This window comes from Canis lupus, chromosome 22 (assembly GCF_011100685.1).
Source record: "Canis lupus familiaris isolate Mischka breed German Shepherd chromosome 22, alternate assembly UU_Cfam_GSD_1.0, whole genome shotgun sequence".
NCBI classification, from domain to species: Eukaryota; Metazoa; Chordata; class Mammalia; order Carnivora; family Canidae; genus Canis; species Canis lupus.
In genome coordinates this window covers 2,363,804-2,386,084 of record NC_049243.1, presented here as the reverse complement: position 1 = coordinate 2,386,084, position 22,281 = coordinate 2,363,804, and the positions used below count along the sequence as shown (strand labels likewise).

The window sequence follows — 22,281 nt, the reverse complement described above, 5'->3', positions numbered from 1 at the left end:
TAAAAAACTGCTGAGGGGGTGGGGTGCCTAGGTGGCTCAGTCGGTTAAGTATCCGACTCTCCATCTCCGCTCAGGTCTTAGTCTCAGGGTCGTGAGTTCGAGCCCCGTGTTGGGCTACCCGCTGGGTGTGGAGCCTACTTAAAAAGAGATTGCTAAAAAAATAAATAAATAAAGATTGCTGAAAGATGAGATTTCAGGATTGAAGAATATGCATGCGGTCGGTTCTTTGACTAAATTGCTCTTCAAAGTGGTTGTACAGCTTCTATTGCCCTCCAACCTTACCAATATCTGATTTGTAAGACTTAAGTATTTTACCATTCTGAAGAATGTGAAACGATACTGCATCGATATTTCAATGGCCATTTCCAATGTTACTTAGTAAGATGATCGTCTTCACCTATTTATTGACCAATCGGGTTCTCTCATCTGTAATTCTTCAACTTGCATCCTTTGCCCATTTTTCTATTGAATTCTTTCTCTAAGTGACTTGTCATTGTATGTATCACATTCTATCCTGCCTTTTAACTTTGCTTATTGTCTTTTTGAACAGAAGTTCTAAATTTGGATGTCGTTGGGACGCCTGGGTGGCTCAGCGGTTGAGTGTCTGCCTTCTGCCCAGGCCGTGACCCTGGGGTCCCAGGATTGAGTCCTGCATCGAGCTCCCTGCAGGGAGCCTACTTCTCCCTCTGCCTGTGTCTCTGCCTCTCTCTGTGTGTCTCTCATGCATAAATAAATAAAATCTTAAAAAAATTTTTTTGATGTAGTTAACTAGACACTTCTATTATGTCTTGTGATTCTATTTTTTTTTAAAGATTTTATTTATTTATTCATAGACACAGAGAGAGAAAGAGGCAGAGACACAGGCAGAGGGAGAAGCAGGCTCCATGCAGGGAGGGGAGCCTGATGTGGGACTTGATCCCGGGTCTCCAGGATCACACCCCAGGCTGCAGGCGGCGCCAAACCACTGTGCCACCGGGGCTGCCCTCTTTCTTTTTAAAGGAATTCTGCCTTCCTTAATATCACAAAGACAGCTCTCATTGTCTCTTCTAAAAATTAAAAGATGTCTTCATTTACTATAAATCCATTAGTCTAAATATCTGGTAGAGTGGATTCCCCTACGTTGCTCTTTTTCAAAATTGCCACAGCCATTGTTTTACCACATAAATTTTAGATTCAGCTTGTCAAGTTCCAGAAGTCCTGTTGGGATTTTGAACATAACCTGAACGGAATTTATAAATTAATTTGGTAATTGAATTGCTCTAGTGGCTTTTTGGACAATTTTAAAGACCTGGTGGCTGAAAGATGGACTAAAAAAAAAAAAATTTTTTTTACCCCTCAAAGAAATGATACCTTATAAACTGCCATGTCTCTCCCATTTACAGACTTATAAATTCAATTGGTGAATATACATTATAAAGACCTAAAAAAGCCTGGAGTTCTCCTGACTCTTAATTCTGCTCCAGATATCTATCCTAAGAAAATAATCGTAAACGTGGGGGGCGGGGGGATCCTAGCTGGATATAGAAAATGCTCATTGCAGCATTTCTCCCAGTAGGAAAAAATGGAAATAACCTAAATATAAAAAACAGAGGCATGATTAAGCCAGAGTAAACAAACCCAATGATGGACTATGCCAATAAAACTCGTGGCTCTAAGACTCATAGAGAACAACAATGACTTAGTGTTCACTTCTGGAAAAGCATTAAGTGATAAAATTAGGATATCAATTTTGCATACCATGTGATTACAGCTGCAGGAAAAAACCTTCAAATAATCTGCATAGGAAAATAAGACCTACTAAAATCTTTACAACAGTTTGGTTAGAAACAGGGATTGCAGATGACAGATTTCTCCTGCCAACTAGTTTGCATCTGTTGCGAAATGCATTTAAAAAAATATCTCTAAACAAGTAATGCAAGTGAGTTGTACCCCAGAATTTCTTCAGGGCTTCATTTAAGGCTCAAAGAAACACTTAGGGCCGGGAGCAAAGCGTTCAAATTCCGACACTCGGGATTTGGATTTTGGCTTTGTCAGCTGATTATTTTGGTGACTTTTGGGAAACAGTATCCACCTATTTTCTCAGTGGAAAAAATGAAAACATTTAGAGATAGGGATTAGAAACAAACGGGCATTCATTCTAGAATAACTCTAGAATTTCGTCCAAGTCATGCAAAAAAATGGAAAGACTGCCTATTTCATTCTCTCTCTCGAGTATAAAGGAGGGTGAACAGCAGGGAGAGTTTGCCATTTGAAAGTGAGAAATGCCCGCGTTACTTTTGTCGCACTTTACCTTAAAGACATGGAAGGCTTCAAACTGAATGTTGGGGCTTTTGTCTCGAAGGAGGTTCATCATCAGTTTGAGGTTCTCTGGCTTGCTGATGTACTTTGTCATGATGGCAAAGTTGTGTCGGTCCAGGATCAGTTCACCCAGCAGCTACAAAACAGAAACAAAGACAAAAGCCCACAAAATTAAAGCAATACAATCTGCCTGGGAGTCATCGGATTCAAAATGTATCACACTTCTTCCTGAAGAACAAACTCTTAAGTGTGGTTAGGAATGTTGATATAAAAAAAGAAATTGAGAGTCCCTAAAGTGCATCTTACATTTAGCACAGGCATGAAAGGAGTAGTTGTTATTAAGTTATTTTAAGCTTTTCACACAGTTTGGCTCAAGTCGGTGATTAATACATTTCTGAATCTTTTTTTTTTTTTTAAAGCCAGTCATTGCTGCAGCTTAAAAAAGCTCTCTCTGTAGCTGTCATCTAGAGCCAGCCAGAAGCGAGTTCATTATTTTCACTGCTCACTTTAATCTTGCTTCCCGGTACTGCATTGCCTCTTAGGCCTTATGGTGGAATAAGAATAACGAAACTGACTCTACAGTTACACCTCCTTTCCCTGAATAAATGTACTCTAGTAGCTTCCTGGGAAAGTAGGTCATGCCAAGTGAGTCTTACCTTCCCTCTAACTTTTATTACAAAACCTGCTAGAGAGCTGGTTGGGGGGTGGGAGAAATCATTGGCTGAGTCCATACAAAGTTTAATATACACAGCAAGTTTTTAAGGAAAAGTAAAACAAAACGTTTTTTTGATGACAAATTAATAGCTCCCCGCAAATGCACAATTATTCCATATTATGAACTGAATATGTAACATCCCGTGCCTCTGTAAAACCTACATGTTGAAACCCTAACCCCAAGTGTGATGGTACCAGGAGGTAGGACTTTCGGGAAGTAGGATCGCAGGAAGGGGACAGGTGCTCTTCTCAAACAGACCCCAGAGGCTCTCTCACTGAGGGCACCCTGATCTTGGACTGCCCAGCCTCCAAAACTATGAGAAATGAATATTGCGGAAGCCACCCAGTCTGTGGTATTTTTGTCATAGCAGCCCAGACTGAGACACTTCAAAACAAAACAAAAATATCCCAAGGTGGGCAGCCCGGCTGGCCCAGCGGTTTAGCACCGCCTTCAGCCCAGGGCATGATTCTGGAGTCCTGGGATCGAGCCCCATGTCGGGCTCCCACATGGAGCCTGCTTCTCCCTCTGTCTGTGTCTTTGCCTCTGTGTGTGTGTGTGTGTGTCTCATGAATAAATAAATAAAACCTTAAAAAAAAACCCAAGGAGTGGAATGTCTGGGGGGCTCTGTCGGTTGAGCGTCTGCCTTCAGCTCTGGTCGTGATCCTGGGGTCCCAGGATCGAGTCCCACATCGGGCTCCCTTCCCTGCTCAGCGGGGAGCCTGCTCCTCTCCCTCCCTCTGCCTCTCTCCCTTGCTTGTGCGCACTCCTCTCTCTCAAAATACATAAATAAAATCTTTACAAAAAGAAAATGCCCCAAGTGAGAATAGTTGACCCTCTAGCAGCAACAGTTGACCATTCTCTACCTCGTGAACTATTATTCTCATGTACTGGTAGCAATTCCTAAAACTCCAGCAGCCAGGCAGCTGAAATGTGCCCCCACATAGTTTTATATATGATCTACTTATTTTCGGATTCTCCTATCCACTGGGCTTTTTCTGGATGCTTCGGGATGGTAATCCACCGTACAGGTGGTTACAGAAGTCCTGGGTGGGAGGGGAAGGCGGGAGAAAGCTGTCCATCACAATCCAGTCTAGCAGCAGAACCACCGGGGTGTGTACGCAACGGTGCAGGTGTGTGTGTGTGCCTGTGAGTGTGAGTGTGTGTCTGGCTGCAGTAAACAAACCACCTTGCCTGTGATGTATTGTTTGTCTACTTAACAAAAAAGAACTATGAATCTTCAGTTTACTTTGGTGCATGAAAATAGTGTTTGTTGAACGTACCAAGTGATGACCACTGTTAGACGTTAGCTGGTTGCCTCAATCGTGGGACCGCGGTCCTGGAAACTGTTCGTCTTCATTTTCCTTAATTTCTCTGCAGCACCTAAAAGCTAACTAACATTCTTCTGGAAACTTCCTTGCTCTTGGTTTCAAGACCACTGCATTCTTCTGGTCTCTTAACCTCCTGCACATTGTTCCTTTGCTTCTGTGTTCCTGCTCCCCTTCCTTCTGCTCTAGACATGGAGGAATTTCCCAAGTGCTCTATGTGAATCTCTGCTCTTTCTTCTCCTCCTAGGCTCATCTATGCCCATGGCTTCCACTGGAGCATCTGGGAAGAGGTCTCCCAAACCTACATTTCGAGTCTCAAAGTTTCTTTTTTTTTTTTTTAATTTTTATTTATTTATGATAGTCACAGAGAGAGAGAGAGAGAGAGAGGCAGAGACATAGGCAGAGGGAGAAGCAGGCTCCATGCACCGGGAGCCTGATGTGGGATTCGATCCCGGGTCTCCAGGATCGCGCCCTGGGCCAAAGGCAGGCGCCAAACCGCTGCGCCACCCAGGGATCCCCTCAAAGTTTCTTTTTCCTGAGCTCTATACCAGCGGACCCTTTACCGGTGTCCCTGAAACCAGTTCCTTTTCCTCTTTGTCAATGACACCACCTCAGGAAGAGCTCAAACCCTCCTCGGCTCCTTCCTCCCCTCGCCCCTCGCGTCAAATCCACGTCCAAGGTCTGCCAATTTTCCGTCTGTAAATGTCTCGGACATCCTTCGTTCCACTTTCACTGCCCGTATCCTCTTTCCAACCCTCACCACCTGTCACCCGGCTCCTGTGGCAGCCCACAGCACGGTCCCTTCTTCAGTGTAGACCCAATCGAGTCCATCCTGCACCGTGTGCCAGATGCACCTTCCTGAGCATCAGCCCTATTCGTGTCACTAATTCCACCAAGAGAGTGAAAGAATAAACAAACGGATCCCTGGATGCCTGTGGATTTAGGGGGAAAACAAACTCCTCAGGATGGCGTTCAAAGCCCTCTGTGCTGTGGAGTCGCTTCTGCTTCATTCTGCTTTATCCTCTCGAGCCCCGATGGCTCCTCAATCTCCTGCCTCTGCGGCGTCCCTCTTCTTGCTCCCAATGCCTTCCCCAGCTTTACTTAGAGGTAATTGATAAATAGACATATTTGAAGTGCACATCATCCTGGTTTGAAATATGTTCACATTGTGAAACATTTACCAGCATCAAGCTAATGAAACACTTACCAGCATCAAGCTAATGAACGCACCCGTCGCCTCAGAGCTACCCTTGGGCTTGCTGTGTGCTGAGAATGCTTAGATCTACTCTCAGAAATTTCAAGGCCTTAGCGCAGCACAGTCAACTACAGTCCCCATGCTGTGCATCGGAGCCTCAGCCCTGAGCCTTCTCGTAACTGAAAGTTTGTACCCGGTGACCAACACCTCCCAGCCCCGACCCCAGCGCCTGGGAACCACCACGCCACCTGTTGCTCTGGGCCCTGTTTCTCCCCAGCTGCACTCACTTTGCCCTGCCGTACAGACCCACTTGCCTCTTGAGAACATTAGGTCTGTATGGGCACGTATCCAGCTGTGTTTCTGTTTATACCCTTTATAACTTAACTATGTGATGTGCGTGGGTGCTGTTGGGGAAATAAGGTCCACAAACTGCAGAAAAGAAAGCGAGCAGTTTGATTATTGAATAGATATATCCACAGCACAACATTATACATTTCTGTGGCAAAGACACTAGGAAAGACAGGTAAAATTCCTCCTTGTTTATCCGGCCATGCAGCTACAATCCATTATGTCTGTATCTTCTCAAGATGAAGGGGAACCTGTCCCTTGGAAGCGGACTTGACAGCTGCCTTGCACTATGCACCCTTCACAGCTCACTCTGAACCCACCTGGCCGGAGCTAGCTACTTGCTTTAGCTAATTGCCTTTATTCAGCTGATAAAGAGAATAACAGAACTTTTATCTGACGAGCAAATGGTTACAGCTTGGAGAGCAGCACTGAGGTTAATTTCCCCGATGTTGGGAAGGGAGACATGCTATCTTCCTGTGTTCACGTGCCAGCAGGTGGCTCCCAGACTCTCTAAAAAAAACCCAACCACTTCTGGGTTGTAAAGCTGGCACGATTTATATTTGTACATAAAATATACCCACTGAAGATATACATAGGCATATGCAGCTATGCTTCCTTACAGACACAGATATAGAGCCATCTATAGATTCTATACTGATATAAAGATCTATATAAAATGCACATAAAAATCGAATATAATACATATCACAAAATACAGATACATATACAGAGAGTACACACACATATCAAAAGGTCTCTTCAACAATAAAGACATTTCATTAAAATTTACCCTTAAAGTTTGCACTCACACACACTCAATTTCAAGTGACATAAGTTAAATTCAGATTAAGTCATTTTAATTTTTATTACTTGGGGATGCCTACATGTAAATTTTACCCAATCTATCCTCTGCTAACATAATCCCACTACTTTTCTGAAACAATCAATTGTATTAAATCATCTGGCCAACAACACTGACTCTTTTAGCCAAGAAGTGTTCGTCTATTTTAATTAATACTGACAATGACAAAATGCTGCATTTAACCATGATACAAAGTGCTTAACACGATACTGTAACAGGTAAAATGGAGAGATCTTTGTTTTTGGTTCTCTATGTCAGATTTTATAGGCCTCTGTATTACAGAATAAAGCCAAGCACAGCAAACAGAAATAATGACTTTTTAAAAAAACTTGTGTGTTAATGAAATTGACCAGAGCCAAAAACAACCCCCCGAAAATTCTACCAAGCTTCTTTTGAATTATAATCTTTCTTGCTAGTAATTAAATGGCTCCAAAGAAGATAAGAAATAAATTCCCTAAGCTCTGTCATGTGAGGGGAAGGAATTTCTCTGTTAATTATTTTTTATTGACATCAGGCATCTAAGCACCCCAAGGTAGTTCAGAAAAACTTGGAGCATGATTAACAAAAGACAGCTGGCAGCAAGTACTTTGGAGCCAGAAAGCAGCCTGGCTTTAAGACAGTTAATCACTTACAGGATACTGTCCGTATACTCTTCTAATAATCTTTTAATAATGGTAATAATAATAACAATAATCTAATAAACTCTCTTATTTTCTAAAACAATGAAGCATCTATGTACGAAATATTACAGAATGTGGAGATGTAAACATAGCTGTGCCAAGACAGAACATATTGCTACCACGGACCTAATTCTCAGAAGGAAAAACCAACAGTGCACCAGCAGGGCTCTCCTAAACAACGTTTTTCTGATAAAGACAAGAATACGTGGAATTTAATGAGCTCTCTCCTGGAATACAGTGAGATAAGACCATTTTAGTGATGTCTCCGCCTGTAATCTAGCATTCAAAAAAAAAAAGGGCAAATCTTTCATACTCATTCTAACAGCTTCTGCATCCTGAGATACGCTTTCTCTGTCTTTTACTAGTTCTCTTTTTTTTCTTTTAGTGTCCAACCGGCGCTTGGCTTTACCATCCCGTAAATAAAATATTTGTGAGACACTCCACTATCGAAGATTTTAGGCAAGAGTGGCAGCAAGGTGGTACATCTGGGTTAGGATTAATAAAGAACAGGCAGGAAGCCTTGTGGGAGGGTGGGGCATCTGTGAATACCCAGGAAGCGCCATCAAGCGGAAAAGGAGGAGTTTCAAGGCCACATGCAGACTCAGCTGCTGCTCGCTGTGGCCCGGGGACGAGCGCAGGTGTCCAGCGCAGGTGTCTAGCGCCGAGCCCCGCGGCAGGGGGCTGCACAGTGCAGACGGAGGCGCTGCCGGCAGCAAAGGGGGATCCTTCCCGCTCCCCTTCACTACCCACCAAAATTGTATTAGGGTGGCGATCACACACCCTTTCCACCAACAGGCTTCTGTCTTCAAATGCAAATGCCTCCTGCTAGGGCACAGGACAAGGTGGGGGCTGGTGACACCTTGAGAAGGCAAGGGGGGCAATGGGCACAAGGGCGGGAGGGGACAACAGGGTGGCAGGAAGGAAAAAGCAGGGAGAAGGCCCAAGAGGGAGGTGTTGGGGGGGGGGGGAGCAATGTAAGCTTTGTAACGGCGCTCAATGCCCTAGACACAGTCGATCATGGGAAGATTTCTATCACGAATTCCCGTCACTGCTGGAAAAATGGTCCAAGGATAAATTCCCAACTTAGTGCAATCACCTTAGTTTACACCAATGCTGCTACTTTGGCTCAAGATCTTACAGATTCCCACTAAAAAGAGGAAGGACTTGGAAAATGTATGAGTGATTTGATCAGTCATATGCGGGCCCCTCGGGGCGCCGTCCTCTCAGTTTCTTTGGGATATCGGAGTGGGATGGGATGTGAAGGGCAGGGATGCAGCTCTCACTGACGTCCCCCTCCCGGAGGAGCAGTCCAACCTCCTCTTGACCAAATGGCTGCTTGAGACGGAGGAAGGGGGGAGGGAGGGGAGGGCAGAAAGGAGAGGGTCCCAAGCCGACTCCATGCTGAGCGTGGAGCCTGATGTGGGGCTCGATCTCTCGGATGCTCAACTGACTGTGCCACCCAGCCACCCCCCAGGCCCCCTGAGGCCCCCCCAGGCACCTTTTCTCAAGGAGGGAAGGCAGCCCGCTGACTATGTGGCCCTACCCTGCTGGGCTGCCTGACTCATGGGGGAGGCGGGACCTCCCACGGGCATTTCATAGGTGATATGACCCCCGACAGCAAGTGCCCCTCGGTCACACGCACAACCCCATCACCCCAGTCATCACCTCCTGTCCTCGTGCCCTCCTTAACTGTTCTAAAATCACCGGAAAGTTATATATTTATGTATGTTTATCTATTTTTTCTTAGATATTTTATTTATTTATCTGAGAGACAGAGAGAGAGAGAGAGAGAGAGAGAGAGAGAGAGAGAGAGAGAGATTGCACAAGCCGGGAAGGAGGGGCAGGGGGAGAGGGAGAGGCAGGCTTCCTGCTGAGCAGGGAGCCCCGTGTGGGGCTCGATCCTGGGGCCCTGGGATCCTGACCCGAGCTGAAGGCAGATGTGTAACCCACGGAGCCACCAGGTGCCCCTGTTTGTCTATTGTCTGTTCTCCCCCAACAGAATGTAGGTCCATAGAGGTGCAACTTCATTTTGTTGTTGGCTGTCGCCGTAATGTTAGCAACAGGAACACATAGATGCTTGCTGACCAGACGGAATGCCCTGTTATTACCCTCCTCGCCGCCCCCACCTCCGAACCTAATCCAACGAAGCTATCAGCAGATAACTGAGAGTTGACTTTATTTTCTTTTCCAGCTGGTGATACCGTCTTTTAACCGCTTTCCAGAGTCTGTTTCACTGTTAATAACTGGCATTTTTAGAAAAGCACAGTTTGGGGGTATGTGATTAAGTACCCAGATTTATTAAAGATTATTCTTTTTAAAGAACGACTATTTTCATAGCTCAGAATCTTGGCTGGAAATACAATTTGAAGGTGTCAATGTTAAACGGTGGAGGCATTAAAAAGGACCTGCAGTAAAACATTACAAGAATGCTCAGAGGATGGAACCCAGAAATGCTATATGGTGCAAAAAAAAAAAGAAAAATCTTTAGAAAAATATATTACAAATAGAGGTAAGTGTGTCTCAGAAGCCCCATCACATAACCGTTTCTTCTCCCTTTCTTTCCAAAACAGGTCACTAAGTCATTTACAGAGAGATGTACAAGAGAAATATAGTCACTAGTTTTCTGTTTCAGATGCACTGAAAGAGAGCCACAGGAGGACTTTGCTGATTCCTCCTTGTAAACAGTAATTCAGATCTTAATTTCAAGCCAAGAGTGATTTCTTTTCATCTCCAGGAAATACATCCTAGGAGACAAGTGTGGTTTTATTTAAATTAATAATTTAAATGTTATTTAAATTAAATTTCTTGATTTTTCTTTCTGAGCTGAGATATACTACATTCTACTTCATCATGTACTTATTATTTATATTGTTACTTCCAAAAAGTATTTGAGGCAGGGCACTTAAACATGGTCTTGCTACAAAGCACACTCATAACATGAGACATACTTTCCAAACTACAACAAAAACAAAAAAGGGCCCTTTAATTCTTCTCTATGTACTTATCCACTAAGAGCCACCACTTACTAACAAGGTACCAACTGATAGAAGCTCATAACTTAAAGAAATCTGATATTACCTTTAAAGATTGTCTCTTAGTCACATAATTCTCAGACAGAAGCAATTTCTCATAGTCTTCAAAAATCTAAGGAAAAGAAAACAAATGTGAGAGTTTAAGACCAGCCGTGGTTTCTCTGCATTAGGTTTGCTTGCTGCCTTGCTTCAAAAGTAACCCCCGAGCCCCAGGCCAGTGCAGCCTGGCGACCGCTTGGCCCCATGCCGACGCCACTGTCCCAAGGCGGCTTTCCCCCACTGCATCATGCTCACCGGAGGGTAGGAAGGCCCAGTGATGCCACAGACGGCCTTCTCCATTTTACTCTCGTCCCTCAAATTAACAATTGAGTAGAAAAATGGAGTAGTTGAGTCCTCTCAATAAATCCTTTTGGAGAGAACGTCTATCAACCCATCTATTAAGTGAGTAGTGAAGTAACACATTTCATGCCATTTTAGAGAAATTTAGATCATGCAGCCTCGCTGGTAGCTATTAGCGCGCGAATGATTTTAGAAAGAGGTCAAGCAGCACAAGGGCTTCGCACGGGACCCCACGAAGAATCACACTGTCGAGATCGCAGTGAGACCCCGAAGAGGAACGGTGGGTGGGGGGGTGACTCTGCTGCACAGTGGCCGTGCTGACCGTAGCTCACTCGCCTCCCCGGAGGCTGGGGGACACTGGTGTTTGGGGCCCCGGTCCCAACGTGGCTGGGAGGACCCCTGCCCGGGCCCTTCAGACAGCCAGGGGCTGGGGAAGCTAAGGATCAACCTCCTGCCCCCCAGGACAAGCTTTGGAGGCCACGGGGGTGGGGGGAGTGGGGGGGGCAAGCCCAGCGGAGAACTGAAGGCAAGAGAGGCCGGGCTGGGGCCTGCGGAGGGTGGCAGTGGTGCTGGTCCTCGAGGGGACTGAGTGCGCGGGCGGGCAAGCGAGAAAGTGCAAAGCGCAGGTGAAAACCAACCACGTAGCTCATTAATTACACCCTTTTATATGAAGGCCTTACTGTTTATTGTCAGGATTCTGTGGACAGGAGATGGATCTAATGTTGCGGTAAGTTTTTTTTTTTTTAATTTTAATTCCAGCATAGTCAACACACAGCCTTATATTAGTTCCGGGTGTACAACATGTGGGGATTCAGCACTTTCCTATAGCGCCCGGGGCTCATCACCCCCAGCGCCCTCCTTAACCCCCTCACCTGTTTCCCCCCTGCCCCCACCCCTCCCCTCTGCGCACCATCAGTGTGTTCTCTACAGTTAAGAGTCCTTCTTGGTTTGTCTCTCCTCTGTCTCTCTGTGTCCTTTTTCCTTTGCTCGTTTGTTTCTTAAATTCCACAGGTGAGCGCAATCACATGTAACCGGAACCCCCACATACGTGTGTAAGGAATGAGCGGGCCCACAGATGCCAGCTTCATTATGTGAGGGTCCTGGATTGGTGTCCCATTTCCCAGGCTACCACTAAAGACACAGGAGCCTCAGAAAGCATGAGATGTCACAGGGAGCAGGAGTCCTCGGCTGCTGTCAGGTCAGCACAGCAGGCCCAGTGCCCGTGAAGTCACCAATTTACACAAGACGTGACCATAGGCACAGAGTCGGGTAAATAAGGGATCGAAGGGAACGAGTTCATGGTCTTCCCAATTGTCGTGCGCTGTTTCCCGAATGCAGGGCATTCTTGCACAACACGTTGACATCACTCACTCTGTAGAAACATGTGGAGCTGACACCACGGGCTTGGTCATAAACTAGCTCAGCTCCCTTATTTTCACTTTTTTTTTTTTTTTAAAGATTTTATTTATTCATGACAGAGAGAGAGAAAGAGAGGCAGAGGGAGAAGCAGGCTCCACGCAGGGAGCCTGACGTGGGACTTGATCCCGGGTCTCCAGGATCACACCCCGGGCTGAAGGTGGCCCTAAACGGCTGGGCCACCGGGGCTGCCCTTATTTTCACTTGTTGTAAATGTACGTCTAATGTGTCTTTAACCCCTCATCCGGCATCAATAGTTTCTGATCAGGTTCCTGACTCTGGGGGAGCTCAGGGCCAGCTGGGCGGGTACAGACACACCATAGTACAATGTGGTAACCCGTGGCAGTGGCGGTGGGGAGGGAGGACCCGAGCGTGTATGCGGCCGGGTGGGACTTGGGAGAGCTGTCTAGACGAGTCCCGTTTCAGCTGACTCTCAAAAGGATGGGCTGGATTCACCACTTGGGAAGGGAGGTGGAAGGCAGAGTATTTTGGCATTTCCACTAGTAAGTATAACTATTACCAAGCAAGTAAGATGACCTCTTTTAGTGAGGGTGGAGTGCTCCTCTAGGGGCACCTATTGCCTCTTAAGGGCAACGTGGATGCTCTTACATTGGGATCAAAGTAAACGGGTGCCGGTCATTGTGGGGAGCTCCCAGATAAAGCAACAGGCACAGATGTGAACAATGAGAACGCCCTGATCTCCTGCCACCTTCCCTTTCCCACAAAGTTTCCTGATGACCTGGCTTCCAGGTAAATGGACAAACTGGGTGCATGGAAAAAGTAAGGCTGGTGTTTGCTGTGCATCATAAACAGGAGCCAGTGTCCACAGATCTAAGAGGGAGAGAGAGGAGAGAAGGGACGACGCCATACAACCTTAAAAAGGACTTCTATACTCACAGTGTCATAGTTTTGTTCTAAGAAGTCTGCGACCAACACTTTATGTCTGGTTAGCAAATCCTAGAAAAAGAACAGTTGAGTGAAACAAAACTATTATAGCTAATAAACTTTATAAGTCTGGCTTTTCCTTCTAAGAATTTCGTAAGTTCCCGAAGAGTGTTTTCCTTATATACACAGCATTATTTCCACTCTTAAAGATGTGGAATGCATGTTTGTTTCTTGTTAAAAACAGTAACGTGCTTTGACTCATATATCATTGTCACATGTATGAAAGGGGATAATTTAACCAGTGAAACAAATGGCACCCAAGAGACAGGATTTACAGCATCTCTCTTCAAGCCATGACTACATGGTGATTGTGACGTTAATAATAAGTATCCAAATAAAGTTTATGATGATCTATTCAAAATGTTGTTAGTAATTATTAAAAAAAAAAAAAGAATTCTGAATGGCTTAAAACTGCATCTCACAGGTTAACCTTGAAAGATTTTCAAGGATCTCAACTTTTAGTTTTTTTTTTTTTTTTCCACTTAACCACCTTTAAAACAGAGGTACCTAGGACGCTGGGAATCACAAAAATGACACTTGACTGTGCCGTCGCAGGACCATCCTGCCCCTGGGGTAATGGACTGCGTGGTGTTGTGCAGTGACTAAGTCATACAATGCACCCTTTCAAAGCTAAAGACAAGTAGACCGATCTTATTACAGGCATAACTCTCAGAAAACGGAACAAAAGAATAAAGGGACGTTTGACTGTCTTCTACTCGCATCTAAGTTATATCCTTAATTCACCTTGGTGTTGAAAGAAAACAAGCCTCACCTAATTAATCCCTTTTATATGCTTAGAGGCCAAATACCCTGTCTGGGTAGCACGTAGGATTTAATTAAAAACATAACAAGAATTTTTAAGTTTTCCAAAGTAAGTTCTTGTACTTTAATACACATTTAATTAAAATTCCCTAAAAACATAGAGAAGATCCACAACATCAACTCACACAGAACGAAAAAGCAGCTGTGGATGGCAAAACTCCCCTATCTCTATTTTAGTGAGATATTTAATGCGTTTTGCACTAAAATTTTCAAGTTCAGGAACAACAAGACTGGCTATTGATATCCTGTCATTACTCATCATCAAATCTTGTTTGACCACCGTGCCTATCAGTGGAAACTGGTACTTTTGTTCTTTTCCCCCCAGTAGAACATTCAGTACTAGATTCTGGAACTAGAATTTTAAAATGGGAAAACCCCTCTAAAGGAACTCATTCCTGGCCTGCCCGAGGTCAAAATTCAAACAAGTTTCTCCATCAGGGGACCTCGGAAAGGAGGTGTGGGCTCCGCGGCATTCCGCGGGGCCTCTCGTTTTCAGACACCCGCTTCCCTATTGTCTTTAGCAGGATCAGTGATTTTTTCTGAGCTGACCCCGGTTAGAAAGGGGTCAGCTAATAAGCCTCCAAGGGCTGCAGCAGCCCCTGGATCGGCGTGTTGCACGGGCTGGCAGGTCTGCGTGTGGGGCCATGCGTGTGCTCCCGGGGCTGCAGGCCTGCACACGCGGCGAGAGCCCAGCAGGAGCGCCGGCCGATGAGCGTTGCCTGGAAGGTTCCATTCCTGTACCTGAGCGTTACTCCAAAGAAAGGGGAATCCGGAGGGAGTCCTCTTTAGTAGCAGCATCTTCAAATTTCAAGGGAAAATACTTGAAATAACTTACACATCCAGGAACAGAAAAATAAAATTTGGTGGGATAGGATCGCTGAAGGACGAGTACATGGCGAGTACAGCCAATAAGCGATTCTCTCTCTCTCTCTTACACATACTTGTGTGTATATATGCACAGCTCTACCCTCAAATTTCTGTACGTCGTAAATGCATGCACAAAACTGGAGGAATTGACCACATACACACGTCCGTGCACATACACACATAACACAAACTGCTGCATCGTTATAGATCATGTAACGGTGGGGGGAAAAATAGCTAAAATCCTACCCAAAAAGGAAAGAGCAGAAAGGTGCAAAGAAAAATAAACTTCAAATTTTAAATAATTTGGGCAGCCCTGGTGGCGCAGCGGTTTGGCGCCGCCTGCAGCCTGGGTTGTGATCCTGGAGACCTGGGATCGAGTCCCACATCGGGCTCCCTGCATGGAGCCTGCTTCTCCCTCTGCCTCTCTCCCTCTGTGTCTATGAATAAATAAATAAAATCTTAAAAAAAAACAAATTTTAAATAATTTAAAAATTATTTAAAACAGTGTGCTCTTCTATCTGCCATTTATGGAGGATTTACTGTGTGTCGGGAGCATGCAGAGTGCTTGACACACGTTACTTCTACTCTTCACAACAACTCCATAAAGCAGGGGTTATTTTCTTCATCTCACAGATGAGGAAAATGAAACTACGAAGTTCACTACTTGCTCAAGGACATCCAGCTAGTCAGGTGGCAGGGGGAGGCAAGTTCAAACCCCTTCGATTCTTGGAAGGAGAGATGAAAGAAATTCTGGTTGTTAGGAATGCTTTTTTGGGGGGGGAAATGACAATTCGTAGACAATGCTGTGGAAAAACTATAAACAATGTTAAAACAGTAATGATTAAACTGGGCAAGAGCCAACAAAAAAGGTACGTCTAAGAGGTTAAAAACAAAAGACAAAAACCAAACTAAAATCAAACTGAAAAACAAGCCTACCAAACAACCAGAAGCCCTCAAAGCCATTTACTTAAAAAGAAACAGTGATCTATGGTCACTGTTCTATTATATTAACCACAGCATTTTGGAAAAATATAGAAATTGGCATTTCTGATATTGTTAGCATACTGGAGAACTTTAAAAAAAAAAAGATTTGTTTATTTGAGAGAGAGAAGGAGGGTAGAGAGAGAATCTTAAGCAGGCTCCGTGCTGAGTGTGGAGCCTGATGCAGGGCTTGATCCCAGGACCCTGAGATCATGACCGGAGCTGAAATCAAGAGTCAGGCACTTAATAGAGCCACTCAGGTGCCCCATCCTGCCTTCTTCTTCTTTTTTTTTTTTTTTTTTTCTGCCTTCTTCTTTTTGGAGACATTTACAGTTATTTAGATTTTTCAGAGACTTAAGTTTGATGGAACATATGCTGAGCTATCAAGTAAAACACCAATTTATCTTTGATATTCAATATTGTGCAGCAAATTAAATTGGGCTGAACATTCCATTATCAAGCATAAAGTTCTTAAATGTTGAAAAAGCTTTGGGGGAACATCTTGAACAGCACATATTCATTTCTATTTGCTTTTTTGCCTCCGTGAGGGTTTGTTCTTTGTTTATAGTTATTTGTGAAGCTTTGCTTACAGTCTTTTTAAAAAAGGAACCAAGTTTGTTTCCATGACAGCAGAGTCGTCGTGTCTATTAATAGAAAACATCTCCTCAGCTCTTCAGGCACAGACAGCTCGCTAGACAGCACTGGAGTTGTCTTGTGTGTGAAGTCACCCTCTGTCACCGTGTGGCCTCGAGCGGCCCCGGGGGTGCTCGTCTGTGGCGGCTGCACAACCTCTGCTCTGCGGGGTGCGGCTGGGGGGCCTGCGGGGCCTTCCCTGCAGGAGCCCAGCAGGTGCCCCTGGGGGCTGTGCGCCCTCAGCCTGTCCCTCCCTGTCCCCCCCTCCCCTCACCCTCGGCGCTCTGGCTACTTCTCCTCCCAGGCCTTGCCGTCTCCGTGCCCAAGGCACCCCCCTTTGCCGTCTCCCTGGGTGGGCCCTCTCGGGGAGGCCCGGGGCACAGCAGGCCTGGAGACCGGCTCCCCCCCACGCAGCCCCCACACTGGCTCCTCACCTGCCCCAGGCCTGCCCAGGGCTCCTTTCCTCTCCCTCCAGGCACTTCGACCCTGGGCCCCCACCTGCACCTGCCCCCACCCCCCCACCTCCCGTTTGTGCGAACTGATGTGCCCAGGACACTGTGCTCCCCGCCGGGATCTTCTCTCTGACAGGTCTCATCAGTTCAATTGTCCTTATTTAGAGGCATTTCTAGAGAGATGGTGCAAATGTCGAGGCAGGGTGTGTCCCCGGCGGGGCCCTCCCCTCGGCGCCCCCTCCGGCCTCTGCTCCCTGACGCTCTCCCACCCTGGCTGCCACCACGGGTGTGTCTGGATCTTCTCTCAGAGCCAGGGCACCTTCTCAGAGAGGCTGAGGAAACCCCAGTGTACGGACCACATGTGGTTTTCAGTGTAACAAGCGACCACGTTTACCTTTCTTGATCTCTGGAGAGCTGCTAAACAGAACTATTTATCAGCTGGGCCATAGGCAACTTTCAAGTCGTTCACATAAAGTAATAGGATTAAAGTATTTACTAATACTGGTGTATGGACTAATGTCAATATCGCTGAAATACGTCTTTAAGATAATATATGAAAAATAAAAAGTCATACATGGATTACTATTAAGTAACAATGTATATTTATATCCTAAAAAAAGAGTAGAAGTAAATTTGGAATGACATAAATGGAACAAGTACATTGCTGAAATGCTTTTAAAAAAATGAATCTGAATATATACATTTAAATGAATCTTGCCCCTTTTGTAATTGACTTTTTTTTTTTGTCAATGATGCTATTACAGCATCAGCTTAAAATATTTTCAGAATTCCTCTTCTAAAATCATCTTCAGAGCCAATGTGGTATACTCTGAAGGAAGTCAGACTCTGTTTTAGTCATTTTAAAATTTCTTTTTATTATCATTACCATTATTATCACCAAAACCAAAAACAGTTCTAGCTACCACGATCACCCACTTTACCCATTAACCTGAATGTCAGACAGCTTTGTGCTATTTCCAAAACTTTTATGCGCCCTCCAAGGATGACGATTTGCCATTACTGAAAAATGAACATGCCACAGACAATGATACCAGTTTCAAAATATATTAAATAATGGCAGGATAGTAAGAAGAAGTAAATGATTTCCAAAGACAGAAATCTTTAAGGTGACATCATTCACCAGATGTGTAAGTTCTAGTATTTTAGCCTGCAAATTAGCTACATTATTTTCTAATATGCTTTCTGAACATCTTTGTGATGGTCAAACTCAGAAAGCAGACTGGTGGTTGCAGGGCTCGGGGAGGGGGAAATGGAGCAGCGTTGTTGCACCACAGCGAGAAGATAACTTGACCTTAGGAAACTGTGCACTAAAACATGGTAAGATGGCAACTTTATGTTATGTTATTTTATACCAATTAAGAATTTTTTAATATAAAACTAAGATTAAATTTATTTCCCATTTAGTAACAGAGTAGATAGTACGTTTACAAGAATATAGATGGTTATGAAAAAAACCCACAATTTATTTATGAGCAATTTGTTTCAGTGTGTGGGAATTTATGATTGCATTGATAAAGGATGTCCTTCATGTGCAAAGATCGTATCCATCATATGAAGGATCTTCAGCTCCCTTTGATGCCCAGTTCCCTTCCTTGCAGATGACCGCTGTTCCTGCTTCCCTGGTAATCTTCCACAGGTATTCAGCCCAGATGCACTTTAAGTGGCAGCTGATGCCCTTTGTTTTTAACATAAATGAAGGCATGCTTTGCACAGAATACCACATGTGCGCTTCTGTATTGCAATTCATTCTGTAGGAGCCTGTGACAAGTATTTTGAATTGTTTTTTCCACAATGTGATAGACTGGCCTTCTAGAATGCATTACTGATGAGGCTCTTTATGATTGACATCATAAATCTCAGTTGGTTGTGCTCAGGTGTAAGGGATAGCCTTTTCTGCTTTTTAAAATTAAACTGCCTCCTCAGGGGCCAACTGACTTTAACTAGATGCTGAAACTAAATGACTGAACTGATTCAGGAAAAAAAAAATTACCTTAAAAGTAGCAAAGGCATCTGAAGCGATATCGAATGTTGACAACTCCACATACTTAAAGAAGTCTCGGAACTGACTAGAAAACAGGATGATTTTGGCAAGTGGTTCATGTCGAATACATTCTCTCAGCATAATCCCACAACGTAAGGCAATCTGTGGGGCTTCATATCTAAAGCATAATAAACAAGAGACAAACAGAGAACTCTGTTATCCTAACAAAGTAATATTAATGGTATCAAAAGACCCATTTTGATACTCCGGTTAATGGAACCATAGTCGCCATTTGTCACAGTTCATTCAGACACCATTCCTTCAATATCCACTGACTATCTCTGACGTGCCTGGCACTATTCCAGATGCTGAGGACACAACAGTAAGCACAGCAGGTCACTGCCTTCCTAGAGTTCATGTTTTTTAGTAAGAATACTAGTTAGTCTCTGGGAAACGAACTAGGGGTGGTGGAAAGGAAGGAGGGCGGGGGGTGGGGGTGAATGGGTGATGACAGGCACTGAGGGGGGCACTTGATGGGATGAGCACTGTGTGTTATTCTGTATGTTGGCAAATTGAACAGCAATAAAAAATAAATTTATTATTAAAAAAAGAATACTAGTTAGTGGGGGTAAGAGACAGATTACAAACAATGAAAAGAAATTTCATGTTCTGAGAAGTGCTATGAAACAGAAGACATTAAAATACCTATACTACAGAGTGTGACTACTTACCTTACTTTAGTTTAGACTGAGGGGTCAGGGAGAGAGCAAAGCGTTCCAGGCAAAGGGAACTAACCGCAAAGGCTCCGAGGCAAGAACCAGCTTGGTGAGTCAGAGATAAGCAAGGCCAGCATGGCTGGAATGTAGGGCAGGAGTGGTGAGAAGGGTGAAACAAGGCAAGAGTGGAGAAGGGCAGGGGCCACATCACAGAGGGTTCCCGCTCCACAATCTAAGATAAGGAGGGTGGTTTTAAAGTGTGGTAGGAAGCCTCTGGAGAGTTTAAAGCAAGTTTAAAGCATATGGCCTAATGAATGCTTTAAAAAGATTGCTCTAGGGCAGCCTGGGTGGCTCAGTGGTTTAGCGCCGCCTTCGGCCCTGGTTATGATCCTGGAGACCCGGGATCGAGTCCTGCATCGGGCTCCCTGCATGGAGCCTGCTTCTCCCTCTGCCTGTGTCTCTACCTCTCAGTCTGTTTCTCATGAATAAATAAATAAAATCTTTAAAATAAATAAAATTAAAAGATTGCTCTGGGCATCTGTGGAGAATCTATTATAAAACGGGGGAGTGGCAGGAGGAGGAGTGGGTGCCCAGCTAGAGACGATGGTGGCCTGGGCTGAGGTGGCCATAGTACGATAGAGGACCGTGGGCAGATGGTGCACATTGTCTGGAGGCAGAGTCAACAGGCCTTGCTGGAGGAGGGTGGGGAACAAATTTGGAGTGAAGGAAATTGAGGATTCAACGATTCCCCCTATTTTTGGCCTGAATAATTGGGTAGATGGTGGTGCCAATTTTAAAGATGAATGAAGGGCAGCCCAGGTGGCTCAGCGGTTTAGCTCCGCCTTCAGCCCAGGGCCTGATCCTGGAGACCTGGGATTGAGTCCCCCGTTGGGCTCCCTGCATGGAGCTTGCTTCTCCCTCTACCTGTGTCTCTGCCTCTCTCTCTCTCTCTCTCTCTACTTCTCTGTGTCTCTCATGAATAAATAAAATCTCAAATAAAAATAAAAAAAAATAAAATAATAAAATAAAAATAAAGATGAATGAAACTAGTAGAGGAACAGTTCATTGAAGAAATTGAAAGACCATGTTAAGTTTGAGATGCCCCATATCTAAGCAGAGGTGTCTCCCAGGCAATAGAACGTATCTACCTGGAATTCAGGGAGAAGATAGGATAAGGATAGATATTACATGCACTCAGATATATATGATTTGTATGTCATAGATGACCAATACTAAGTAGCTGTGTATTGATGGACTCACTGAAGTCATGAATTACAGCTCAAGGTGAAAACTGCACTAGAAAAACACAATGTCTACTGTAGGAAACAACTCAGGACTGGCACATTAGATCTGTTCCATCCCTGATTTAATGGCAATGCCTCCAGGGTCAAATTCAACCTGAAATAAATGTAGGTTTGAGTTATATTCCAGTGTATGGTAAGGGTGCAAGAAAATCAACAGTACTCAGCTCAAGTAAAACAAACTCAGTATTAAAATGAAACAGTTGAGGGTGCCTGTGTGGCTCAGATGGCTAGGCACCTGCCTTCAGCTTGGATCATGACCCTGGGGCAGTGGGATGGAGTCCCGGATCAGGCTCCCTGCTCAGTAGAGAGCCTGCTTCCCCCTCCTCCTCTGCCGCTCCCTCCCCTGTGATCTCGTGCTCTCTCTCTCTCTCAAATGAATAAAATATTAAAAAAAAAAAGATACAGTTGACCATTGTAGATAAATAGTAGAATAGAACAAAGGAAGAGATAGTTGTAAAAGACTGGGAAGTGTGCATAGGATTAAAAAAATCTCATTTCATCTCAGTTTAAATACAATATTAGTTTTTATGGTTCTCATACAAAGCCTACTGGGGAAAAAATTCAATTATCTCAATTCTTGAAAAAGTACTTTCCTATAATGTTGAGAATAGAAGAAAAATGACATACATAAAGGCCCTACATAATCTTTCAAACTTACCATGAATTTTGCAAGTTAGAAAGAGTCCAGCAAAAAAATACTTTTAAAAGCAAAAAAGGCCACTGAACACATGAGAACTGAAATGAACAGATAAGAAAGAAAACTCGATGGATGAAAATCGAAACAAAACGACTCCTACACAAAGTTTCAAGATATAACTTGCCAAATATGAGTTGGGCAATAAAAAAATCATGCATTATTCTTTATAACATCTACACGAAATTTGATTCAAGAATAGTTTCCCTCCTAAAACTTAGGAAACCCACTACTTTACAAAATCAAATCTATATATACGGTAGGGAAAATGGTAAACGGATATTTGAGAGGATTCATTAAACTAGGGTAGTATTTATCATTTTGTCCTGTTTTATGCTGAATCCTATCTACAAATAGCCTTTGAGTTTTCCCTGAATAATTCAGATTAACATTAGGTGCTAATCTATTCAGATAGACATGATTATTTGCAGAATATTAAGAAAATGTCTATAGTGTTAATAATTTCTCTTACCAGAAGAACTTGAATATCAGTCTGCTGGTACACATGGAAGAGTTACATATGGGAAAATATTAAAATGTGATAAAGAGGGGTATATTTTCTAAACTGTGAAGGAGAAAAACAACGCTGTTCATTGGTAGAGTACGTTAGACAGTATGAAATAAAGAACTTATGATCATTAAAATCCAGACTTAG

The 22,281-nt window shown here is 44.1% G+C and overlaps 1 protein-coding gene across 7 annotated transcripts in view; it reads right to left on the bottom strand.

Annotated features, from left to right (window-relative positions):
* Positions 1 to 22,281, bottom strand: part of CAB39L (calcium binding protein 39 like) — a 107,930-nt gene that overhangs the window by 8,181 nt on the left and 77,468 nt on the right. For all 7 annotated transcript variants that reach the window (XM_038569468.1, XM_038569462.1, XM_038569463.1 and 4 more), the window contains 4 exons: positions 18,922 to 19,090; positions 13,108 to 13,167; positions 10,502 to 10,567; positions 2,291 to 2,434 (listed from right to left, as the gene is read on the bottom strand). In XM_038569468.1, the coding sequence (XP_038425396.1) occupies positions 2,291 to 2,434; positions 10,502 to 10,567; positions 13,108 to 13,167; positions 18,922 to 19,090 (439 nt within the window). The remainder of the gene's footprint in view (positions 1 to 2,290; positions 2,435 to 10,501; positions 10,568 to 13,107; positions 13,168 to 18,921; positions 19,091 to 22,281) is intronic.